Source organism: Schistocerca gregaria, chromosome 3 (assembly GCF_023897955.1).
Source record: "Schistocerca gregaria isolate iqSchGreg1 chromosome 3, iqSchGreg1.2, whole genome shotgun sequence".
NCBI lineage: Eukaryota > Metazoa > Arthropoda > Insecta > Orthoptera > Acrididae > Schistocerca > Schistocerca gregaria.
Window position 1 is genome coordinate 8,489,551 of NC_064922.1, and position 22,201 is coordinate 8,511,751.

At 47.9% G+C, this 22,201-nt stretch overlaps 1 protein-coding gene and 1 non-coding gene across 2 annotated transcripts; both read left to right on the top strand.

The window, feature by feature from the left end:
* Positions 1–11,227: 11,227 nt before the first annotated feature.
* On the top strand, positions 11,228–17,672 carry LOC126354099 (MAP kinase-activated protein kinase 2-like). The gene is made up of 2 exons (XM_050003489.1): positions 11,228–11,318; positions 16,151–17,672. The coding sequence occupies exons 1-2, from the start codon at positions 11,228–11,230 to the stop codon at positions 17,170–17,172; spliced, it is 1,113 nt and encodes a 370-aa protein (XP_049859446.1). The 3' UTR covers positions 17,173–17,672.
* Positions 17,673–18,216: 544 nt separating this feature from the next.
* Trnak-cuu (transfer RNA lysine (anticodon CUU)) lies at positions 18,217–18,289 on the top strand. Its single transcript has one exon. It is a non-coding gene; the product is annotated as a tRNA-Lys (tRNA).
* Positions 18,290–22,201: the final 3,912 nt, after the last annotated feature.

A 22,201-nucleotide genomic window follows, 5' to 3' on the forward strand; every position in this document is an offset into this window, starting at 1 on the left:
AGAAATGCCGAGCTTAACGTCCGGCACCAATTGAAGGCGGAAAGAGCCACTTGAGAAGGAGAGGCTATATATGACGCATCACTTCCCCTGTGGGCACGTCCGACTGGAAGCGATACGCCCCAGTGCGAACCTCTGTGCCTTACGGTGCGCCGGTGCGGACTGGCCCACGCCAAAAAACGCACCGCGAGACGACAGGTCCCACGCCAGACAGATAAACCATTTGCCAAAGCGGCACAGCATAAGGTGGGACGAGGCAGTCTGAATTACATTTCATAGATGTATTTCTCACATATCTCAGAGCCTCTCGCGGTCGTCGTCGTCGTCGTCGTCGTCGTTGCCGCCGACGCTTCTGCAGAAGTAGCAAATGGCCATCGTAGCAAATGCGGCGAAGGACGCCCTGCCTTCGATTCCGAATGCACAAATGTGCGGTCTTGTTCCCCAGTCTATATTTGGTCGGTCTCGTAAGAGGTTCAATGTAACGAATAGGTGGGAAAGAGCAAGGGGCAGCGGCTGTGTAGAACAAAAACACAATTCCTCGTTGGTGTGAGCGTTTCGAGATGAGTCCTATACAAGTTATAGTTGGTCGTCAGTGACCGTGTGGCGTAATGGATCAGGCGTCGGACTTCGGATCTGAAGATTACAGGTTCGAATGCTGTCACGCTCGTGTTTTTCCAGTTCTGAAAAAGAAACATACCGTTTTAATGTAGCAATTGAGCAGTACGAAACCGTCTGAATGTTGCTGTTGACCATTTTTTGCTTGGAGTTGCTCTTGAGCTTGAAACACACACAACAAGGCCGGTGTTAACTAGCGAAATGGTCGGCATAGTGCCGTCATCGCGAGTTTTGACTGGCACTTGCACATCTAAAACAACGTCGGAAAGTAACTCGTTCGCCTTTTGACTCGCATCAAGTATGTGTGTTAATTTTGACGCCACTAGCTCTGCATGTTGTCATGCAATTCTTTTCCTTCTCAGAAATGATTATGAAATAAAAGTGAAGTACGTGACGAGTGTGACGTTAGGGATACATTAGGCAGCATGGAGAGATTCTGTATGGGACCACACAACCCAAACGAGTACTGTGTGACGTGCTACCCGGCAGGTATTAACGGAGGCAGCCGGCTAGCTCAGTCGGTAGAGCGTGAGACTCTTAAGCCCAGGGTCGTGTGTTCGAGCCCCACCCTGGGCGGAACGGAATATTGTTCCGCTGCAGATGTAAATTACGTTTTTCTGATTAACGTGATGTAATGGAAATAGCAACTTTAAACTTTGCCTACGTCTCTGTCATTCACAAGGAAACTGTATTTGAAGGTAAAGGTGATTTTGTAGACATGTGTGAAAGACATGTTCTAAAATGCAAGTGTTGTTGTTTGGAGAGCACATCGGTTACGTGTCAGATGTGTAGCCAAGCAGTAATGGGTCGCCATAGCTGCAAATATTAGAAGCTAATATGAAGTGTTGTCAGCTGAAGTCTGATGATGCAGGTGACCGTAAGGCCGAAGTACGCAAGAGTACTGCTAGGCCGCGCCTCCTTAGCTCAGTAGTAGAGCACTGGTGTAGTAAACGAGTGGTCATAAGTTCCATCCTCAGAGGAGGAAGACGAATTTTGGAGATCAGTTTCGCGTCGTGGCGTACAGCAAACTGTATCTGTGATGACGAACAATTAGCGACAGGCGTTTTATTAAGAATTACTCTCAGATGTGATTAAGGCGAATGGCGCAGATAAAGCATTTGCCAAAGCGGTACAGCATAAGGTGGTGCGAGGCAGTCTGAATTACATATGTATTTCCCACATATCTCAGAGCCTCTCGCGGTCGTCGTCGTTGCCGCCGACGCTTCTGCAGAAGTAGCAAATGGCCATCGTAGCAAATGCGGCGAAGGACGCACTGTCTTCGATTCCGAATGCACAAAGTGTGTGGTCTTGTCTCCCAGTATACATTTGGTCGGTCTCGTAAGAGGTTGAATGTAACGAATGGGTGGGAAAGAGCAATGTGCAGCGGCTGTGTAGAACGAAAACACAATTCCTCTGGGCTGTGAGCGTTTCGAGATGAGTCGTATACAAGTTATTGTTGGTCGTCAGTGAACGTGTGGCGTAATGGATCAGGCGTCGGACATCGGATCTGAAGATTACAGGTTCGAATGTTGTCACGCTCGTGTTTTTCCAGTTCTGAAAAAGAAACACACCGTTTTAATGTAGCAATTGAGCAGTACGAAACCGTCTGAATGTTGCTGTTGACCATTTTTTCCTTGGAGTTGCTCTTGAGCTTGAAACACAAACAACAAGACCGGTGTTAACTAGCGAAATGGTCGGCAGAGTGCCGTCAAGGCGAGTTTTGATTGGCACTTGCACATCTAAAACAACGTCGGAAAGTAACTCGTTCGCCTTTTGAGTCACATCAAGTATGTGTGTTAATTTTGACGCCACTAGCTCTGCATGTTGTCATGCTATTCTTTTACCTCTCAGAAATGATTATGAAATAAAAGTGAAGTACGTGACGAGTGTGACGTTAGGAAAACATTAGGCAGCATGGAGTGATTCTGTATGGGACCACCCAACCCAAACGAGTACTGTGTGACGTGCTACCTGGCAGGTATTAACTGCGGCAGCCGGCTAGCTCAGTCGGTAGAGCGTGAGACTCTTGATCCCATGGTCGTGGGTTCGGCCCTACGCTGGGCGGAACGGAATTTTGTTCCGCTGAAGATGTAAATTACCGTTTTTCTGATTAACGTGATGTAATGGAAATAGCAACTTTAAACTTTGCCTACGTCTCTGTCATTCACAAGGAAACTGTACGTCAAGGTGAAGGTGATTTTGTAGACATGTGTGAAAGACATGTTCTGAAATGCAAGTGTTGTTGTTTGGAGAGCACGTCGGTTACGTGTCAGATGTGTAGCCAAGCAGTATTGGGTAGCCATAGCTGCAAATATTAGCCGGTAATATGAAGTGTTGTCAGCTGAAGTCTGATGATGCAGGTGACCGTAAGGCCGAAGTACGCAAAAGGACCGCTAGACCGCGCCTCTTTAGCTCAGTGGCAGAGCACTGGTGTAGTAAACCAGGGGTCGTAAGTTCCATCCTCAGAGGAGGAAGACGAATTTTGGAAATCAGTTTCGCGTCGTGGAAGTATAGCAAACAGTATCTGTGATGACGAACAATTAGCGACAGGCGTTTTATTAAGAATTACTCTCAGATGTGATTAAGGCGAATGGCGCACATAAACCATTTGCCAAAGCGGTACAGCATAAGGTGGGACGAGGCAGTCTGAATTACATTTTATAGATGTTTTTCTCACATATTACAGTGTCTCTCGCGGTCGTCGTCGTCGTCCTCGTCACCGCCGCCGCTTCTGCAGAAGTAGCAAATGGCCATCGTAGCAAATGCGGCCAGGGACGCCCTGCCTTCGATTCCAAATGCACAAATGTGTGGTCTTGTTCCCCAGTCTATATTTGGTCGATCTCGTAAGAGGTTGAATGTAACGAATGGGTGGGAAAGAGCAAGGGGCAGCGGCTTTGTAGAACGAAAACACAATTCCTCAGGGGTGTGAGCGTTTCGAGATGAGTCGTATACAAGTTATAGTTGGTCGTCAGTGACCGTGTGGCGTAATGGATCAGGCGTCGGACTTCGGATCTGAAGATTACAGGTTCGAATGCTGTCACGCTCGTGTCTTTCCAGTTCTGAAAAATAAACATACCGTTTTAATGTAGCAATTGAGCAGTACGAAACCGTCTGAATGTTGCTGTTGACCATTTTTTGCTTGGAGTTGCTCTTGAGCTTGAAACACACACAACAAGGCCGGTGTTAACTAGGGAAATGGTCGGCAGAGTGCCGTCACCGCGAGTTTTGACTGGCACTTGCACATCTAAAACAACGTCGGAAAGTAACTCGTTCGCCTTTTGACTCACATCAAGTATGTGTGTTAATTTTGACGCCACTAGCTCTGCATGTTGTCATGCAATTCTTTTGCCTCTCAGAAATGATTATGAAATAAAAGTGAAGCACGTGACGAGTGTGACGTTAGGAAAACATTAGGCATTATGGAGAGATTCTGTATGGGACCACCCAACCCAAACGAGTACTGTGTGACGTGCTACCCGGCAGGTATTAACGGAGGCAGCCAGCCAGCTCAGTCGGTAGAGCGTGAGACTAATTCCGCCGCCAGTGGCCGTGCTGTGCGGACGTGCGGTGCGGCTGTTGCGGTGTTTACATCGTCGCTGCGAGCGGCCGGCGCTGTGTGGTGAGTGCGCGCTTTCTGCGTTAGTCATAGTTCACGATCACATTTTTAGATTGACATAATGGATCAGACAACGCGACGCGATACTCTGAAGTTGATTTTCGATCCGAACTACGCCCGACCGAAATCTTACGAAGTTGAGGCATTTATCGAAGAAACTTTTCAGATCAAAGTGGATGAATTGATTGGAATACACCTGTCGATTGTCAGTCCGACTGTGTTCCTTAAGTTATCCAGTTCTGACAAGTGCTATCAAATTGTAGAAGCATGTGGTGGGGTGGCAAAATTCAAACATTCAGACGGACACATAGGGCAGGTCACGGTTTCGCGTGCCGGAATGGGAATACGAACGGTTCGAATCTTTGAGCTCCCCTTTGAAATAACGCCCGAGGAGATAAACAACAAACTGAGAGACTATGGCGCCATTATCAGCAATGTCGCCGAAAAATGGTCTAGCTTGCACAAGTATCCAGTATTAAATGGAGTCAGGCAAGTTAAGATTGACATGCTGAAACATATCCCGTCGTATCTCTGGATTGGTGGATATAGAGCGATCATCATTTACGATGGCCAGCCGAGAACCTGCTCGGGTTGTGGTTCGACCCAACACGTCCGCGCGCAGTGTGTTCAACGGCGTGTGACGCAACTGCCGACTGGGGAGCGAGACCCGCCTAGTCAAATGGCCACGCTACCCGTGACGTACGCCGCCGCACTACGCAGTGACGTCGCCCCAGACATGTGTTTCGACACGGCGGTAGTTGCTTATGCCGACGTTCCCGATGGTAGCGTAGCCATGGATACTAGCAGCACAGAAGCTACAGGTCCAGCACACTCACAAGACGAGGAAACTAACAGGCGTGGAGAACAAGACCAGGCTAAGACGGCAGAAGAAGGCATGTGCAAATCACTCGAAGAAGTCGGGCAACACAAAGAAGATACGGTTGCCACGTCGGAGGATAATGACCAGCAGCCTACAACTGTTTCACCAAAGAAACGGAAGAAACGTCGAATAGCCCGTCAGGGAGCAGCAGAAATCGCGCCAATTCTGCGTGAAAAGGCGAAACAAATAGGCCAAGAACTGGCGGAGACGACACAGGCAACTCCTCCGGAAGATCGAACAACAAAAAGGAAGACTCGAAATGAGGACACTGACCCCGACCGTGGAATCCACATTGAAGACGGTACAGCTAGTCTGAAGGACCTCCCACCTGTACCCAACACGTACACGCGGGAAGTTACGTGCACGCGAGACTGGGCGGATGACATGGAGGAGCAAAGCCATGATGCAGAGATGGCTGACATAGCACAACGTTCAGGGCGAACGGCACCCGACCGTCGACAGGATGTGTCCATCCGGCAACAAACCACCATCAAAGATATTCGTGCGGCAGATGATGATGCCGACTTCTTCTAAGTGGAGCAAGCATCCACTTCCCTTGGCAAACAGTACCCCACCTGACACGGTATAGTCGACATGACGTCTTTACAGGCGTACAGAATTGCAACTCTGAATATAAATAAAATTAGCAGCACCCTCAATCTGAGAAATCTCCAAGATTTTCTGTACGCCGCTGATATTGACATCTTAATGCTGCAAGAAGTAACGGCTATCCGTTTGGACGACATCACTGGCTACAACGCCGTCATCAATCCTGGCAATGACAATAGCCTCGGCACAGCGATTATGACTAAAGAGGGGATCCTACTTACAGACGTGGCGCAACTGCCTAACAGTAGAGGTCTCGCTGTCACGATAAACAACACCAGGTTTATCAACATATATGCCCCGTCAGGAACCGGAAACAAGCGCCGCAGGGCCGAATTTTTCAAAGAGGACATCGCCCCCCTTTTCGCTGTGCGATTTGACCAAATAATTTTTGCGGGTGACTTTAATTGCGTGCTAAGTCCCAAAGATCAGACGCCAAATTTTAACAAATCTCTGGAGCTGGAGGACATCGTCAGAGACTTCCAACTGTTTGACACTTGGGAACTAAAACACGGTGATAGGCCAGGTTTCACCTATATCACTAGCCATTCTGCCAGTCGTATCGACAGAATTTACGCAACATCCAATTTAAGGAGACACGTTTTACAGTCCGAGCTATGGCCCACGATTTTCTCTGATCATATCGCGTACATATGTACGGTAAATTTAGAGAAACAAGGCACTTACAGGGCGAGAGGTCAGTGGAAGCTAAACGTTACTCATCTTTCGGATCCTGGATGTCACGCCGCCTTCCACACCACTTGGGCGGAATGTGAAAGGAAGTTCCACTTGTACGGCACGGCGCTGAATTGGTGGCTAAACTGCGCGAAGCCCGCAATAATAAAGACAATGAAAACTTACTCCCGTGAAAAAGTCGCCTGGCGGAAGCGGACAGTAGAGTTTTACTTCAGCTGTCTGAGAGACTTGTGCGTTCGTGATGCTACAGTCATAACAAATTATGGGCAAATCAACAGAATAAAAGCAAAATTGCTCAACCTGCAGAGACACCATCTCGAAGGCTGTAAAATACGAACGCGTTTGCAGAACGGTACACGAGAAGAAACAACATCGATGTGCCACATTCTCCAAGAGAACAAAAGACAAAAACTTAAAATTCTGACGGAACTCAAAACTTCAGACGGAAGACTCTTGACAGATCAAGCTGCAATACGAGACGAGATCCATCGACACTTTAGTGAATTGCTGGCCAATACACAGACAGATGAAACGGCGCAGCAAGCTCTCACTGCTAGGACGACAGAGCGACTCACTCCAGAAGAAGCTGATGTGCTCGCAGCGAGAATAACGGACGAAGACGTCGAAGATGCCATCTCGAAGAGCCCAAAGAACAAATCACCTGGACCAGATGGGCTACCCGCAGAATTTTATCAAACTTTTCGCGAACAAATAATTGCTAAATTGACACTCGTATGCAATGAAATACTAAATGCGGACACTGACCTTCCGAAGGAATTCTGTGAAGGTACAGTGGTCTTAGTCCCCAAAACACCAGGAGGCAAAACCGTGGAGAATCTTCGACCCATAACACTTCTCAATAGTGATTATAAAATCTTCGCCCGTATCATGATGCAAAGGTTCAATTCTGTTATTCGTACAGTGACAGGAGCCTACCAGACAAGTGTGGGAAAGGACAGAACGATATTTCAGACCTTATGCGACTACAGAGACATTATAGCGATATCGGAAGCCTGCAACATTCGCTGTGCTCTGATGTCGCTTGACTTTGAAAAAGCCTTTGATAAAGTTAATCATTCGTACCTGCTCCGGTGTATGACATCCATGCACTTCCCCCAGAAAATTATAGCCTCCGTGAAAAACATACTGACGAATAGCACGTCAAGAATCAGTGTCAACGGACAACTCAGTCACCCGATCAATATTCAGAGTTCGGTAAGACAAGGTTGCCCAATGTCCATGACGCTTTTCGCGATTGCGCTTGAACCTCTCTTAGTATCTCTGACTCGGCAACTCCGTGGATTACATATACACGGACAGAAGATCATATGTCAAGCCTACGCGGACGATGTAGGGGTACTTGTGACTGACGAAAGAGAGGTGGAAACAGTACTTGAAGTTGTGGCGACCTACGAAATGGCGTCAGGAGCTAAACTCAACCGCAATAAATCTGGTATTATGAATCTTGGTCGGGGTATAGAGATCAGAGCCGCTGGAAGTATCAACACTGTGGAAAAAATCAAATGCCTTGGAATAGAATATACGAGTAATATCCGCCGCACGGCCGCTCTCAATTATCGAAAACTACTTGCCACCTTACGGGCAAGCATAAAACAACACAGCTTGCGTAATTTAAACGTAATACAAAAAGTGCAACTGGCCAATACATACATCACTTCCAAAGTCAACTATGTTGCTCAAGTGCTGCCTCTGCCACGAAACATTGCACACCAAATGCAAGCAGCGCTTGGTTATTTTGTCAGTAGAGGTCAGATATTTAAGGTTTCATATGATACCTTGACGCTACCGACACGCAATGGAGGGCTACAACTGACAGACATCTACCTTAAAGCGCAAGCGCTATACGTCAGCAAAACTTATAAACAGTGGCAACGATCGCCGCGGACCTTAGTGGCTCATCTCTTACGTGAAATCACCCCAGTCAGCAGAGATCCACCAATCGATGTGCGTCACATCTCCCACGAGCTGTACCACTATAAACATTTTCTGGTGGAATACAGCTATGTACGCCATAAAATACCGGAGAAGGACATATATCGGGTTAAGGAGGTTTACAACACCTTGCTGGAAGGAAAATTGCGCAATCGAATAGAAAATAAGTTTCGACATTATAATTGGAAAAACATATGGGACAACATATCTGACCCCCATCTACCATCCAATGTGCGATCGACGTGGTACCTCGCAGTCAATAGAAAAATCCCAACCAACTCCAAACTGCACGCGATACGTCTGGCATACACACCAAACTGTTCCAGCTGCAATGTCGTCGACACTGCAGAACATCGCTTCGTCTGTGAAGATGTGAAAGACGTGTGGAATCTCTTCAGGCAAAAACTAGCACATATGCTACGTACGTCACCTAACACAATTTCACCGACACACGTCCTTCTGCCTGATGACGCGCCATATCCTAACACTAAAAGAAGGTCAGCCAACTGGCTCAAAGGACTGACAGTCCATTACATCTCAACGGCTATGACGAAAAGTGAAGCAGATTATTGGATGTACCTGATGACAGAACATCAAAAGCTCGAACGACAAATGAAATACAAAGACAACTACGCAAATTTCTTGAACCGAACATTGTCTCATCGACAGAGCTGAAGAACGATGAAACGACATGTTGTTCAACCTCAGAATTCCTTTTTTTTTCCTATATGAAATTATCTATTAAGCTTCTCATTCATTTTACGCCAACAAGGTGGCTATTTCGTTTACCCTTCGCCCTCGTGTCGCAGCACTAATAGGTTGCTGACACACCCATGAGAAGCCATCAGGCTGAAGTAAGCCTGGCTCTAATATAAAAATCGCTCCAACTCAATGATGGAAGAATGTTGCGGAACTATTTCCTTTCCATAACCCCAAAAGAAGGGATTTTATTTACTTGTATACATTTACTTCGTCACTCACCTATCTCATATGGACCACACATAGCACAGAAGCTAGCCGAAGAAGGCACAAATGGCGAGCGGAAGGACGGGCTGTAGGGGAGGAAGGAGGCCCGATTAAAAAAAAAAAAAAAAAAAAAAAAGTCAGTAGAGCGTGAGACTCTTAAGCCCAGGGTCGTGGGTTCGAGCCCTACTCTGCGCGGAACGGAATTTTGTTCCGCTGCAGATGTAAATTACCGTTTTTCTGATTCACGTGATGTAATGTAAATAGCAACTTTAAACTTTGCCTACGTCTCTGTCAGTCGCAAGGAAACTGTATTTGAAGGTGAATGTGATTTTGTAGACATGTGTGAAAGACATGTTCTGAAATGCAAGTGTTGTTGTTTGGAGAGCACATCGGTTACGTGTCGGATGTGTAGCCAAGCAGTAAACCAGTTCCGCTTCAGACGCCGTGCAGTGTGGACATGCCTAGTCTTCCGCTCCGCCGTAGCGTTACGTATAGTGGGATATCGTTGTTTACGTGTAGTGTTGTACCTTCTGTAAGTTTTTCTCCGTCTTTGTTTCGTTCCTTGTGCTACTTTCTGTGTGTATTTCAGTGTTTTTGTGTAGCGGTTTAGACCGCGTAGTTTTTGAAAATGTCGTCTCAGGTTATATCTCGTCAGGCTACAGTTAGTTTTGCTTTTGACAAGTCCACCCACCATGTGCAACCTAGTTCCCTTGAGATTCATGATTGGTTAGTAGATACCTTTGGCATTAATTCGGATCAGGTGCATATTTTGATACAGAACTCTGTGTTTTCTTTGTTAAATTTATGGACCCCTTCAGGTTGATAAAATTATTTCCAAATTTGGTCATCAGGTTCTCTTTCGGCATCGGGATGATTCTGTCAGTACCGTACTGCTTTCAAATGCTTCCATTACGTACATCAGTGTTCGTGTTTACAACCTTCCGCCGGAGGTGGATAATGTGTATCTTAAGGAGGGTTTACTCAAGTATGGTGATGTTAAGAGTATTCGCCTTGAACGCTGGTCCAGCCAACATCGTCTGCAGTGTTACAGTGGTATTCGTTCCGTCGAAATGCACGTGCAGCAGAATATTCCCTCGCACCTGAAGAACGGTGGATATCGTGTCCATGTAACATACAGTGGTCAGGTTGGCACCTGTTTCTTGTGTAATGAGAGTGGCCACGTGCGTACCGACTGTCCGCGGAGGGTTTTTGTGTTAAAAAATTCTCTCGAACAGCGTCGCAAGTTAACGGTCGCTGACCTCGTTGCCGGTGGTTCTGCTCTTGGTGTCGAACAGTCCAGTGGTTGTAGCGCCCCGCCGCAGGTTTTGCACGCCCCTGACACAGAATTTCCTCCTTTGCGTGCCAAATCTGATGTTGTTCCGTCTGTTCCTCAGGTGGGTGTGCCGCTTTTGAATAATAAACGGCGTCGCGCACAAGATGGAAATAGTACGGATGAGGATCTCCCCGAAATGCCCCAATCCGAGAGACCGACATCCTCCGAGCCACAGAGTTGTGTAGATGCTCCCTGTTCCCCTGAAGTAGCTGTTCCGGTAGCGGCTGCTGACGCCCCTCCGGCTTCCGACGCGGCTTCTCTCGAGTCGGCTCGTCGGTCGGGCCTGTTGGCGCCGCCTTCGGAACCGACTTCTTTGTCACAACAAGTTGAGCCGCAACAACTTCCTGCTTCACTGCCCCATACCTCTGCCAGCGGAGCTGCTCCGCTTCCTTCCAACTTAGAAGCTTCGAAGCTTCCTGCTCACGTTTCGCCTCCGTGTAGTCCATGTTTGCCGGAAGCTAGTATTGGTGTAGACCAGTCCGTTTCGTCGGATGTTTCCCCCGCGACCCCGGACCCTGACTGTGGACCGGCGCGGGTGGTGTCGGATACAGAACTTGACCCTCCTATGTCACCGGCGGCTGCCGCTTCCTTGCCCGTCAGCCGACGCAAGTTGCGCGTTCAGCCGAACGTCAATGCTGTTCGTAAAAGACCGAAACGTAAGGGATCCGCGGAAGGGGGTAGCAGTCCCCCTCCCTCGGATGCCTCCGTCCCCCTGCTATGGACTGTGATGTTTGATGCGTCGGTGTAGGTGACTTCTTGTCTCGCTTTTCTCTCCATGGTTCAAGCATATACCTTCCTTACCTTAAATGTTAACCGTATTGAGTCCGACGTTCGCATTGCCTCTTTGCGGCAGTTTCTCTACGACTCCTGTGCGGACGTAGTATTTTTGCAGGAAGTATTGTTTTCTGATCTCTCTCTACCTGGATTTCAAACTGTTTTTAATGTCGCACCGGAAAATTCAACAGGAACTGCTCTTTTCTTTCGAGAAGGTATTCCTGTTACTGACATTGAATTCCTTGACTCTGGCCGTGGGATTGGTTGTCGTCTTTTTGATCTCTGCCTAGTTGTTTGGTATGCCCCCTCTGGTTCGGGTCGCACTGTGGCTCGATCGCGCTTTTATAAGGAAGAGCTTATTTATCTTTTGCGCAAGAGTCCTCGGAGTCTCCTGCTCGGAGGCGATTTTAATTGTGTTTTACGCCCTGAAGACCAGTCTCCCAATTTTAATTATTGCCGAGATTTACATGACTTGGTTCGTACGATGCACCTGCGTGATGTTTGGGAACACAAATATCCAACCCTGGTGAAATTTACGTATTTAACCGCGTCCTCATGCAGTAGACTCGACAGATTCTACTTCTCTGATTTTTTATGTGATAACATTCTTTCTGTCGATGTTATTCCTACTGGTTTTTCTAACCATTGTGCTTTTACTGCAACTGTAAATCTTAGTCACCAACCAGCAAAACTTTATCGTTCCCAGTGGATGTTAAATGTTTCCCACCTTGCCGACAGTGCCATTGATGAAGTTGTAAGTGCCGTGTGGGAGCGATGTCTTCGCTCTGTCCCGCGTTACCCCTCCTTGCTCGTTTGGTGGACTGCGTTTGCCAAGCCCAAGATTCGTCAGTCTTTGATTTTTTACTGTGCCGCAAGGGCGCGTGATTTTAAGAACACGTATGAATTTTACTACTCTGTCCTGCGTGAACTGTATGACGCGGCGGGTCCTTCTCCTCTGCGGATCCATGATGTTCGTCGTATTAAAGCAAAGCTCTTGACCCTCAAACGACGACAGTTGGATGGTCTGCGAGTAAAGTCGAAACCTCACTCTCTTGTTGAAGGTGAACTGACTTCTTTGTACCACCTGCTGCGGCATCAGACTCGACGTCGTCGCACCTTCATCTCTTCTCTTATGGTGGATGATGGACGACAGCTTATTGCACAGGAGGATATGACGCGTGCTCTTCATCAGTATTACGCTAGTCTCTATTCTGCCGATGATTCTGGTGCGTCACTTTCTGATGATGTCCTTGAGGATCTTCCTGCGACCATCACGCCTGACGCGAACGGCGACTTTCTCCGGGAGTTCCAGGTAGATGATATTTTCGATTTTATTGCTCGCTCTCCGTCCGGTAAATCGCCGGGTCCAGACGGCCTGCCTAAAGAATTTTATCTACGTTTTTGGCCTCTTTTGGGTTGCACTTTTACGCAGATTTTAAATGAGATTGTCAGGGGGATGGATGTGCCAGCCGATTTTAAAGTAGGGAAAATTGTTTTAATTCCGAAGTCCACTGGTCGTTTATCTGCTGCCAATCTTCGTCCGCTCACATTGCTGAACTTTGATTACAAGACAGCTGCTAGAGCGTTCAATAGTCGATTATCTTCTCTGCTGCGGTCTGTGATTGGGGCACATCAATGTTGTTTTCCTGGTAGATCTATTCTGACCCCAGTAGCCGAATATCGGGATGTTGTCTCAGTTGCGGCGGTTACAAACGTTCATTGTGCCTTTGCTTTCCTCGATTTTTACAAGGCTTTTGATCACGTCAGTCATGTGTTTTTAAATTGTGTTTTAGATACAATAGGTTTTAACGCTTCATCACGTGGTGTTCTTGGTAATTTGTATAGGGGAATAACTGCTCTGGTGTCAGTCAATGGGCAGCTGACGCCGCCCATTGCTATCCGCCGAGGGGTACCTCAGGGTAGTCCGCTCTCTATGTCTCTATTCATATTGTCCCTGGAGCCGCTGCTTCGGACTCTTGCTTTCAAGCTTCAGGGTATGACCCTCTCTGGTGGGAAGCTCACTGTTAAGGCGTACGCGGACGATGTCGTTGTTCTCCTCCGTCAACGTGATGATATCACATTGTTGAAAAGAGTCGTTGATGCATACTGTTGTGTCTCTGGAGCGCGTCTCAATGAGGGTAAATGTAAGTTCCCTGATATTCGAGGGTTTCGCGATGCTGATGTCCCTTGGGCCACTTTTGTCGATCGCCATACGTCATTGGCGATTAGCATTGATCGGTGTCCCATAAAAATGGCGGCTCATAATTGGAAACCTGTCACCGAGAAGATACAGGGGGCTCTGATGGTCCATGAGCAGCGCTCGGCTACCATTTTGCAAAAAGTCAGAATTTTAGACACGTACGTGTTATGTAAAGCCTATTATGTTGCTCAGCTGTTCCCACTTCCCATTATGGTGGCGAACAGGTTGCGCCAATTGTCTAGCAGGTTTATATGGAAGGGTCATCTATTCAAGTTGCGTTACGAGGTTATGAAGAAACCGCGTATCTCCGGAGGCTTGGGCCTCACTGACATTACTCGCAAGGCATCTGCCTTGTACGTCCGCCGTACGACTATAATTGTTACGCAAGAAGTGACTTCAATTACATCCAGACTTTTTACTGTTGTGCGTCCGAAGAGCCGTGCTCCACCTGTCGACGTCAGTCGCCTCAATTTTAACTTGAAACGCGTCCGGGAATTTTATATTGCGGTTAGTTACCTCGGTGACGTCTTCTTGCGACGACCGGTGCCAACGACCAAGAGCTTGATTGCCCGTTGTGAGGGGCTGGCTGGTCCCAATCCAATCGAACTGGCGTCTCCATCAGTGTCCTGGAGGAACATCTGGAAGAATGTTAGTCTGCCGATCCACTCAATGGCTGTGGCGTCCACGTGGTGTAGGGTAGTTAATGGTTTGGTCCCCACCAACGTACGACTGCACCGTATTGGTCTTTCTGACACGGATAACTGCACTCGGTGTGGTCTCCTGGACACACTTGAGCATCGATTCACCTGCAGTGGGCACCTTGCTAATTGGCTTTGGCTCAGGAAACAACTGGCTTTTGTCACTAGGACTGCCGAAACCGTTTATACCATTTTCATCATCGTACGGCCCGATTCTTCCTTTTATCCGCGAACGAAGCTCAATACCGTTATGTAGTTGCTTGGACACTTGGTACATTTTCTCAATAGTTGTCATGAAGAGGATGAACACCTAACGTTTCGGCAGTACATCCTTACTGCTTACTGGAACCGATTGCGCTTGCCAGGACTCCGTAAAGATTTTGCAAATATGCTTAGCCTGACATTTGAAAGGGAGGGTGTTGGCTAAGGTCGCCTGTGTGAGCCGATTTCTTTTATACTGTAGCTGGTTTTGCCGCCTTTATGTAAAATTATTCTCTACACCTGGACTGAAGTTTACGTGGACCTTTAGGGCGAACAAGAAAAACAAAAGTAAGACCAAGAACCGAGACAGTAGGGGAAAGTACGACGCCGTTGTACAGGTGCCATTCGGAAACAGGACGGTGGAATCATCGTGGCCAGGCCTCGGGTTTCGACCCCTGCCCGCTTTGTTTCCGCAGCCTGAATCTGACTGTCACCCCTAACCTTGAAACAATGGCACACAAAAACGAAAGTAAAAAAAAAAAAAAAAAAAAAAGGAAGTGGTAGAGCACTGGTCTAGCAAACCAAGGGTCGTCAGTTCCATCATCAAAGGAGGAAGAACTAATTTTGGAAATAAGTTGCGCGTCGTGGCCATATAGCAAACAGTATCTGTGATGACGAACAATTAGCGGATGGTGTAACGGAAAAAAAAGTCGGTAGAGCATGATATTCTTAATCTCAGGGTCGCGGGTTCGAGCCCCACGCTGGGCGTAACGGAATTTTGTTCCGCTGCAGATGTAAATTACCGTTTTTCTGATTAACGTGATGTAATGGAAATAGCAACTTTAAACTTTGCCTACGTCTCTGTCAATCGCAAGAAAACTGTATTTGAAGGTAAAGGTGACTTTGTAGACATGTGTGAAAGACATGTACTGAAATGCAAGTGTTGTTGTTTGGAGAGCACATCGGTTACGTGTCAGATGTGTAGCCAAGCAGTAATGGGTCGCCATAGCTGCAAATATTAGCCGGTAATATGAGTGTTGTCAGCTGACGTCTGATGATGCAGACGACCGTAAGGCCGAAGTACGCAAGAGTACCGCTAGGCCGAGCCTCTTTAGCTCAGTGGTAGAGCACTGGTGTAGTAAACCAGGGGTCGTAAGTTCCATCCTCAGAGGAGGAAGACGAATTTTGGAAATCAGTTTCGCGTCGTGGCCGTATAGCAAACAGATGTGATTAAGGCGAATGGCGCAGATAAAGCATTTGCCAAAGCGGTACAGCATAAGGTGGGACGAGGCAGTCTAAATTACATTTTATAGATGTATTTCTCCCGTATCTCAGAGCCTCTCGCGGGCATCGTCGTCGTCGTCGTCGCCTTCGTCGTCGTCGCCGCTTCTGCAGAAGTAGCAAATGCGGCGAGGGACGCCCTGCCTTCGATTCCGAATGCACAAAGTGTGTGGTCTTGTTTCCCAGTATACATTTGGTCGGTCTCGTAAGAGGTTGACTGTAACGAATGGGTGGGAAAGAGCAAGGGGCAGCGGCTGTGTAGAACGAAAACACAATTCCTCAGGGGTGTGAGCGTTTCGAGATGAGTCGTATACAAGTTGTAGTTGGTCGTCAGTGACCGTGTGGCCTAATGGATTTGTGTTAGGTCTTGGTATTAATGGGAAGGTCGTCCAGTGTTACAACAAGAGAACGAGGGAAAAGTATGCTTTGAAGGTGCTGCATGACAATACGAAGGCAAGGCGGGAGGTCGATTTGCATTGGAGGGCCAGCAACTGCCGGCATATTGTGCATATAATTGATGTTTATGAGAACAGTTACAGTGGAAACAAGTGCCTTCTTGTTGTTATGGAGTGCATGGAAGGTGGTGAACTGTTCCAGCGAATACAAGACAGGCAAGATGGAGCCTTCACTGAAAGGGAAGCAGCAGAAATAATGCGAGAAATCTGCCTAGCTGTCAAACATCTTCATGATATGAACATAGCTCACAGAGATCTGAAGCCAGAAAATTTGCTTTATACAAAGCCAGATCATACAGGTATATTAAAACTGACTGACTTTGGGTTTGCTAAAGAAACCTTTTCGAAGGATACCCTGCAAACACCATGCTACACACCATATTACGTTGCACCTGAGGTACTTGGACCAGAAAAGTATGACAAGAGCTGTGACATCTGGTCATTGGGTGTTATAATGTATATTCTGTTATGTGGTTTCCCACCCTTTTACAGTAACCATGGCCTGGCAATATCACCAGGTATGAAAAAACGTATACGAACAGGGCAGTATGATTTTCCAAACCCTGAGTGGCAGAATGTTTCACAAGACGCAAAAGATCTTATCCGTGGTATGCTGTGTATCGAACCGACCCACCGCCTTACAATAGATCAAGTGATGCAGAATAAATGGATTGCTCAATATACAGAAGTACCACAGACTCCTTTACATACTGGTAGAATGCTGCGAGAAGGGGAAGGTATCTGGCCAGAAGTTCAAGAAGAAATGACACGCTCATTAGCAACTATGAGAGTTGACTATGACCAGGTTCACATAAAAAATTTAGATAATTCGAACAACCCTCTTCTCAATAAACGTCGTAAACGTGTTGCAGGAGATGCTGGTGGTATTCACCAGCAATAATTTTGAACAGTGTCTGATATATTTGCTATATTTAATGGTGCTGCTAACAAAGTGAAGTGTGCCACAATAGAACATTGATGAGGGGTTATATAAGACTCTGTACTGGGCTTAGTTTTGTGGCAAAGTGATTTGTGAAACTGTATGTGTGTCTGTGTGTGTTAAGTTTTTTGGAATTTCATAGGGGAGTATTAACTTTGAGTAACAGAAAGTGCAGAGTTTGTTAGTACAAATTCTTACATCTGAGCTAAAAATACAGTGAAAACGAGAGTTTTGTATGGGTTGTATGATACTGTTTCTATACAGTAAATCATTGATAATTTTTTGACAGTGTGCTTAATCTCCTCTTTGAACTGTTGGCATATTTTAGCTACTTAATTTTTCAAAACAGTATTTATGCACTTACGTTCAGCTGTGAATTTCATTTACTTTAGTTTTGTAAGAAAATCTCGGTATACTTCCATGCAGATCTTAAGATCAACACATCAGCCAAAGGAAGAGTTTGCCTGAAATTAGTATTATGAAAAAAAAAAAATGGATCAGGCGTCGGACTTCGGATCTGAAGATTACAGGTTCGAATGCTGTCACGCTCGTTTTTTTTTTCGAGTTCTGAAAAAGAAACATACCGTTTTAATGTAGCATTTGAGCAGTACGAAACCGTCTGAATGTCGCTGTTGACCATTATTTGCTTGGAGATGCTCTTGAGCTTGAAACACACACAACAAGACCGGTGTTAACTAGCGAAATGGTCAGCAGAGTGCCGTCAAGGCGAGTTTTGACTGGCACTTGCACATCTAAAACAACGTCGGAAAGTAACTCGTTCGGCTTTTGAGTCGCATCAAGTATGTGTGTTAATTTTAACGCCACTAGCTCTGCATGTTGTCATGCAATTCCTTTACCTCTCAGAAATGATTATGAAATAAAAGTGATGTACGTGACGAGAGTGACGTCAGGAAAATATTAGGCAGCATGGAGAGATTCTATATGGGACCACCCAACCCAAACGAGTACTGTGTGACGTGCTACCCGGCAGTATTTCACCGAGGCAGCCGGCTAGCTCAGTCGGAAGAGCGTGAGACTCTTAATCCCAGGATCGTGGGTTCGAGTCCCACGCTGGGCGAAACAGAATTTTGTTCCGCTGCAGATGTAATTTACCGTTTTTCTGATTAACGTGATGTAGTGGAAATAGCAACTGTAAACTTTGCCTACGTCTCTGTCAGTCGCAAGGAAACTGTATTTGATGGAGAAACGTGATATTGTAGACATGTATGAAAGACATGTTCTGAAATGCAAGTGTTGTTGTTTGGAGAGCTCATCGGTTACATGTCAGATGTGTAGCCAAGCAGTAATGGGTCGCCATAGCTGCAAATATTAGCCGGTAACACGAAGTGTTGTCAGCTGAAGTTTGATGATGCAGACGACCGTAAGGCCGAAGTACGCAAGGGTACCGCTAGGCCGCGCCTCTTTAGCTCAGTGGACAGTCGGCCTTTGGCTGTGGAGCGGTGCGGTACGTCCCGGCCGCTCCGTGTCGCGTTTCCGGGTGTGTTGTTGTTTACCGCGCCGGCCCGCTAGTGTTACGTATTGCCGTCACGTTCCTGACACACGATGGCTCTTTCGTATCGGAAAGCCACGATCAAGCTGCAGTTCGACACTACGTACTCTCGACCCAAGGCCCACGAAGTAGAGCGTTTTTTACGCGATGTGGTACATGTTGATCCTAACGAGCTGATCGGTATCCACTTATCTATTGTCTCCAGCGTCGTATATCTTAAGTTCACTGACGACGAAGCATGTGACAAACTTCTCAGACGCTCGACGGCAGGTTATCGGTTCTGCCACTCAGACGGAAACGTGGGTGTGGTGACGCTTGAACGTGCTGGATTGGGAATCCAAAATGTGCGCGTGTTTGAGCTCCCTTTTGAAGTTCCAGCGGATTTGGTCACCCTTGCTCTTCGACCCTATGGAACAGTTCTCGGCCACACGGCCGAAAAATGGAAGACCTTCGACACCTACCCTGTCCTTAACGGGATGCGACAAGTCCGTATTGACCTGCATCGCCATATTCCTTCGTATCTCACGATCGCTGGTTGCAGGGCAATAATTATTTACGACGGTCAGCCGAGAACCTGCTCCGGTTGTGGCCAGACGGGACACATGCGTACCGAATGCCTGCAACGCCGTCTCGTGCAGACACCCTGGACCGACCAGATTCGTCCGTCGACACCGACCTCTCTGCCGATTACGTATGTTGCGGCGGCGAGACGGGAGACGCCAGCTGTATATGACGACCCCACTGTATTGGTGCGAGCTTTGGAGGACCCTGCAGTAGCTTCCACGGAGCCCCAAGCGTCTTTCAGTGCCGATGCTACTGATGTCCTTTCGTCGGACCCCGGCGCACCGTCACAACGGCTCGCCGACGGTGCGATGGAAGTTGAAGCACAGGATGCAGCGTCCTCCCCTTGCCCTACGTCGGAAACAGAGGCGCGGCAGCGTAAGCAGAAATCACCCAAGCGTCATAAGAAGCGGCGCAAGACAACCGACGACATAGAACAGCCCGAGGCGACACCGCTGGATGACGAGGTGCCTCAACCGCTCCACCGCGCCGACACAGGCGACCGTACCGTCTCACACGGTTCGACGTCTTCTCCCACTACCGCTGGGTCTGGACCACATGGGGATGCGGCAGATCACCGCAGCTCCGACACCGGGGATGCACCCTTGCCTCCGTCTGCCTCTCGAGATCCAGTGGTGTCAACGTCCCTGGGCGACTGGGCGCAGGAGATGGAGTTGCAGGATGCGTTTCAGGATCAAGACGATGCACCGATGCCGATGGCAGCGTCTGCGCGGCCGGCGACAGACGCCTAGGGCGGCATGAGCACCTCTCGTTGCTGCCTAGCACTTCGCAAGACCGGCGCTCCACGTCACGACTACTGCCCTCCTGTCATACCATGGTCACCTCCCGAGACTTGATGGACCAGGCATACCGCCTCGCCACGATCAACGTCAATGGCATTACATCTGATGTCAAGACCCGTATGCTGAAGGATACGTTACGCGCTGCGGATCTGGACGTTGTTTTCCTTCAAGAAGTCCGATCAGGACTCTGTCTCGATGACTACGGATATGACGCCTACACTATGCCTGCAGATGTGGGCGGCGGAGGTACGGCGATTCTACTGCGGAAAGGGATAATGGCCACTGATGTCTCCTATTTACCGTCGGCCCGGGGGGTCGCACTCACGATTGGTACAGTACGTCTGGTGAACTTATATGCTCCTTCAGGCACCGGCAAAAGGAGAGAACGGCGCACCTTTTTTGCCGAAGATATAGCCCCGCTCTTCCAGGGCAATACCGACCACTTGGTAGTAGGCGGCGATTTTAATTGTGTGCTCCGCCCATCCGACCAGGAGCCACACTATACCACTTGCCCGGCACTCCTGGCACTTGTACAGGACTTGGCCTTGTTGGACACCTGGATCATCCAACACGGCGACCGTCGAGCACACACCTACTTTACTGGTCACTCCGCGAGCCGTTTGGATCGAGTCTACGTCACCCGCGGCCTACGATCGGCCGTTGTCGACGCTGAGATGTGGCCGGCAGCGTTCACGGATCACCTCGCATATGTGTGTACTCTCACCCTTCCCCGCCAGCGCGTCCGCCGAAGTAGGTGTCCGTGGCGCCTCAATGTGGCCCTTCTTGATGAGATAAATTGCAGACGCGCAGTCGAGTCCACATGGAGCAATTGCCACCGGCGTTTACCCGCCTACCGTTCTGTACTTCAATGGTGGTTACGGTGTGCAAAACCCGCACTGTGCCGAACATTAGTCAGCTATGGACGCGACCGAGCGCGCTGGTATACTGCGACTACTGGTTTTTACTATACTGCGCTCCGCGAACTGGCTGTACAACCGCCGTCGCCAGAGCGACAATCAGCAGTACAACACGTCAAGGCACAATTGCTTCGTATCAACGCCGTACGTCTTGCGGGTGTGCGGGTGCGAGCGAGGACGACTGATGACGTTCGTGGTGAACGACCTTCCCTCCACCATATTATTCAAGAACGCCGAAGACGCAAGAGGCAGCTCATTACCGAGGTTGAGACGGAGGATGGGCGACGCGTTGACGCACAAATGGATATCGTCCGAGCGTTCACACAGTCATATAAACTTCTTTACGAGAGGGAGTCCCGAACGTTGTTGCAGAGGCAACGGAAAAAGCATGCGAAGTTCAGAAGAACGCGAAATCCTGAAGATGGGCTAAAATTTACAGACGCGCGAAATTTGGCACGTACTTCGATGCGAGATGCCTTTAATAGGTTCCACAACGAAACATTGTCTCGAAATTTGGTAGAAAATCCGAAGAAATTCTGGTCGTATGTAAAGTACACAAGTGGCAAGACGCAGTCAATACCTTCGCTGCGCAGTGCCGATGGTACTGTTATCGACGACTGCGCCGCTAAAGCGGAGTTATTGAACGCAGTTTTCCGAAATTCCTTCACCAGGGAAGACGAATGGAATATTCCAGAATTTGAAACACGAACATCTGCTAGCATGAGTTTCTTAGAAGTAGATACCTTAGGGGTTGCGAAGCAACTCAAATCGCTTGATACGGGCAAGTCTTCAGGTCCAGATTGTATACCGATTAGGTTCCTTTCAGATTACGCTGATACTATAGCTCCCTACTTAGCACTCATATACAACCGCTCGCTCACCGATAGATCTGTACCTACAGATTGGAAAATTGCGCAGGTCGCACCAGTGTTCAAGAAGAGTAGTAGGAGTAATCCATTTAACTACAGACCTATATCATTGACGTCGGTTTGCAGTAGGGTTTTGGAGCATATACTGTATTCAAACATTATGAATCACCTCGAAGGGAACGATCTATTGACACGTAATCAGCATGGCTTCAGAAAACATCGCTCTTGTGCAACGCAGCTAGCTCTTTATTCGCACGAAGTAATGGCCGCTATCGACAGGGGATCTCAAGTTGATTCCGTATTTCTAGATTTCCGGAAAGCTTTTGACAC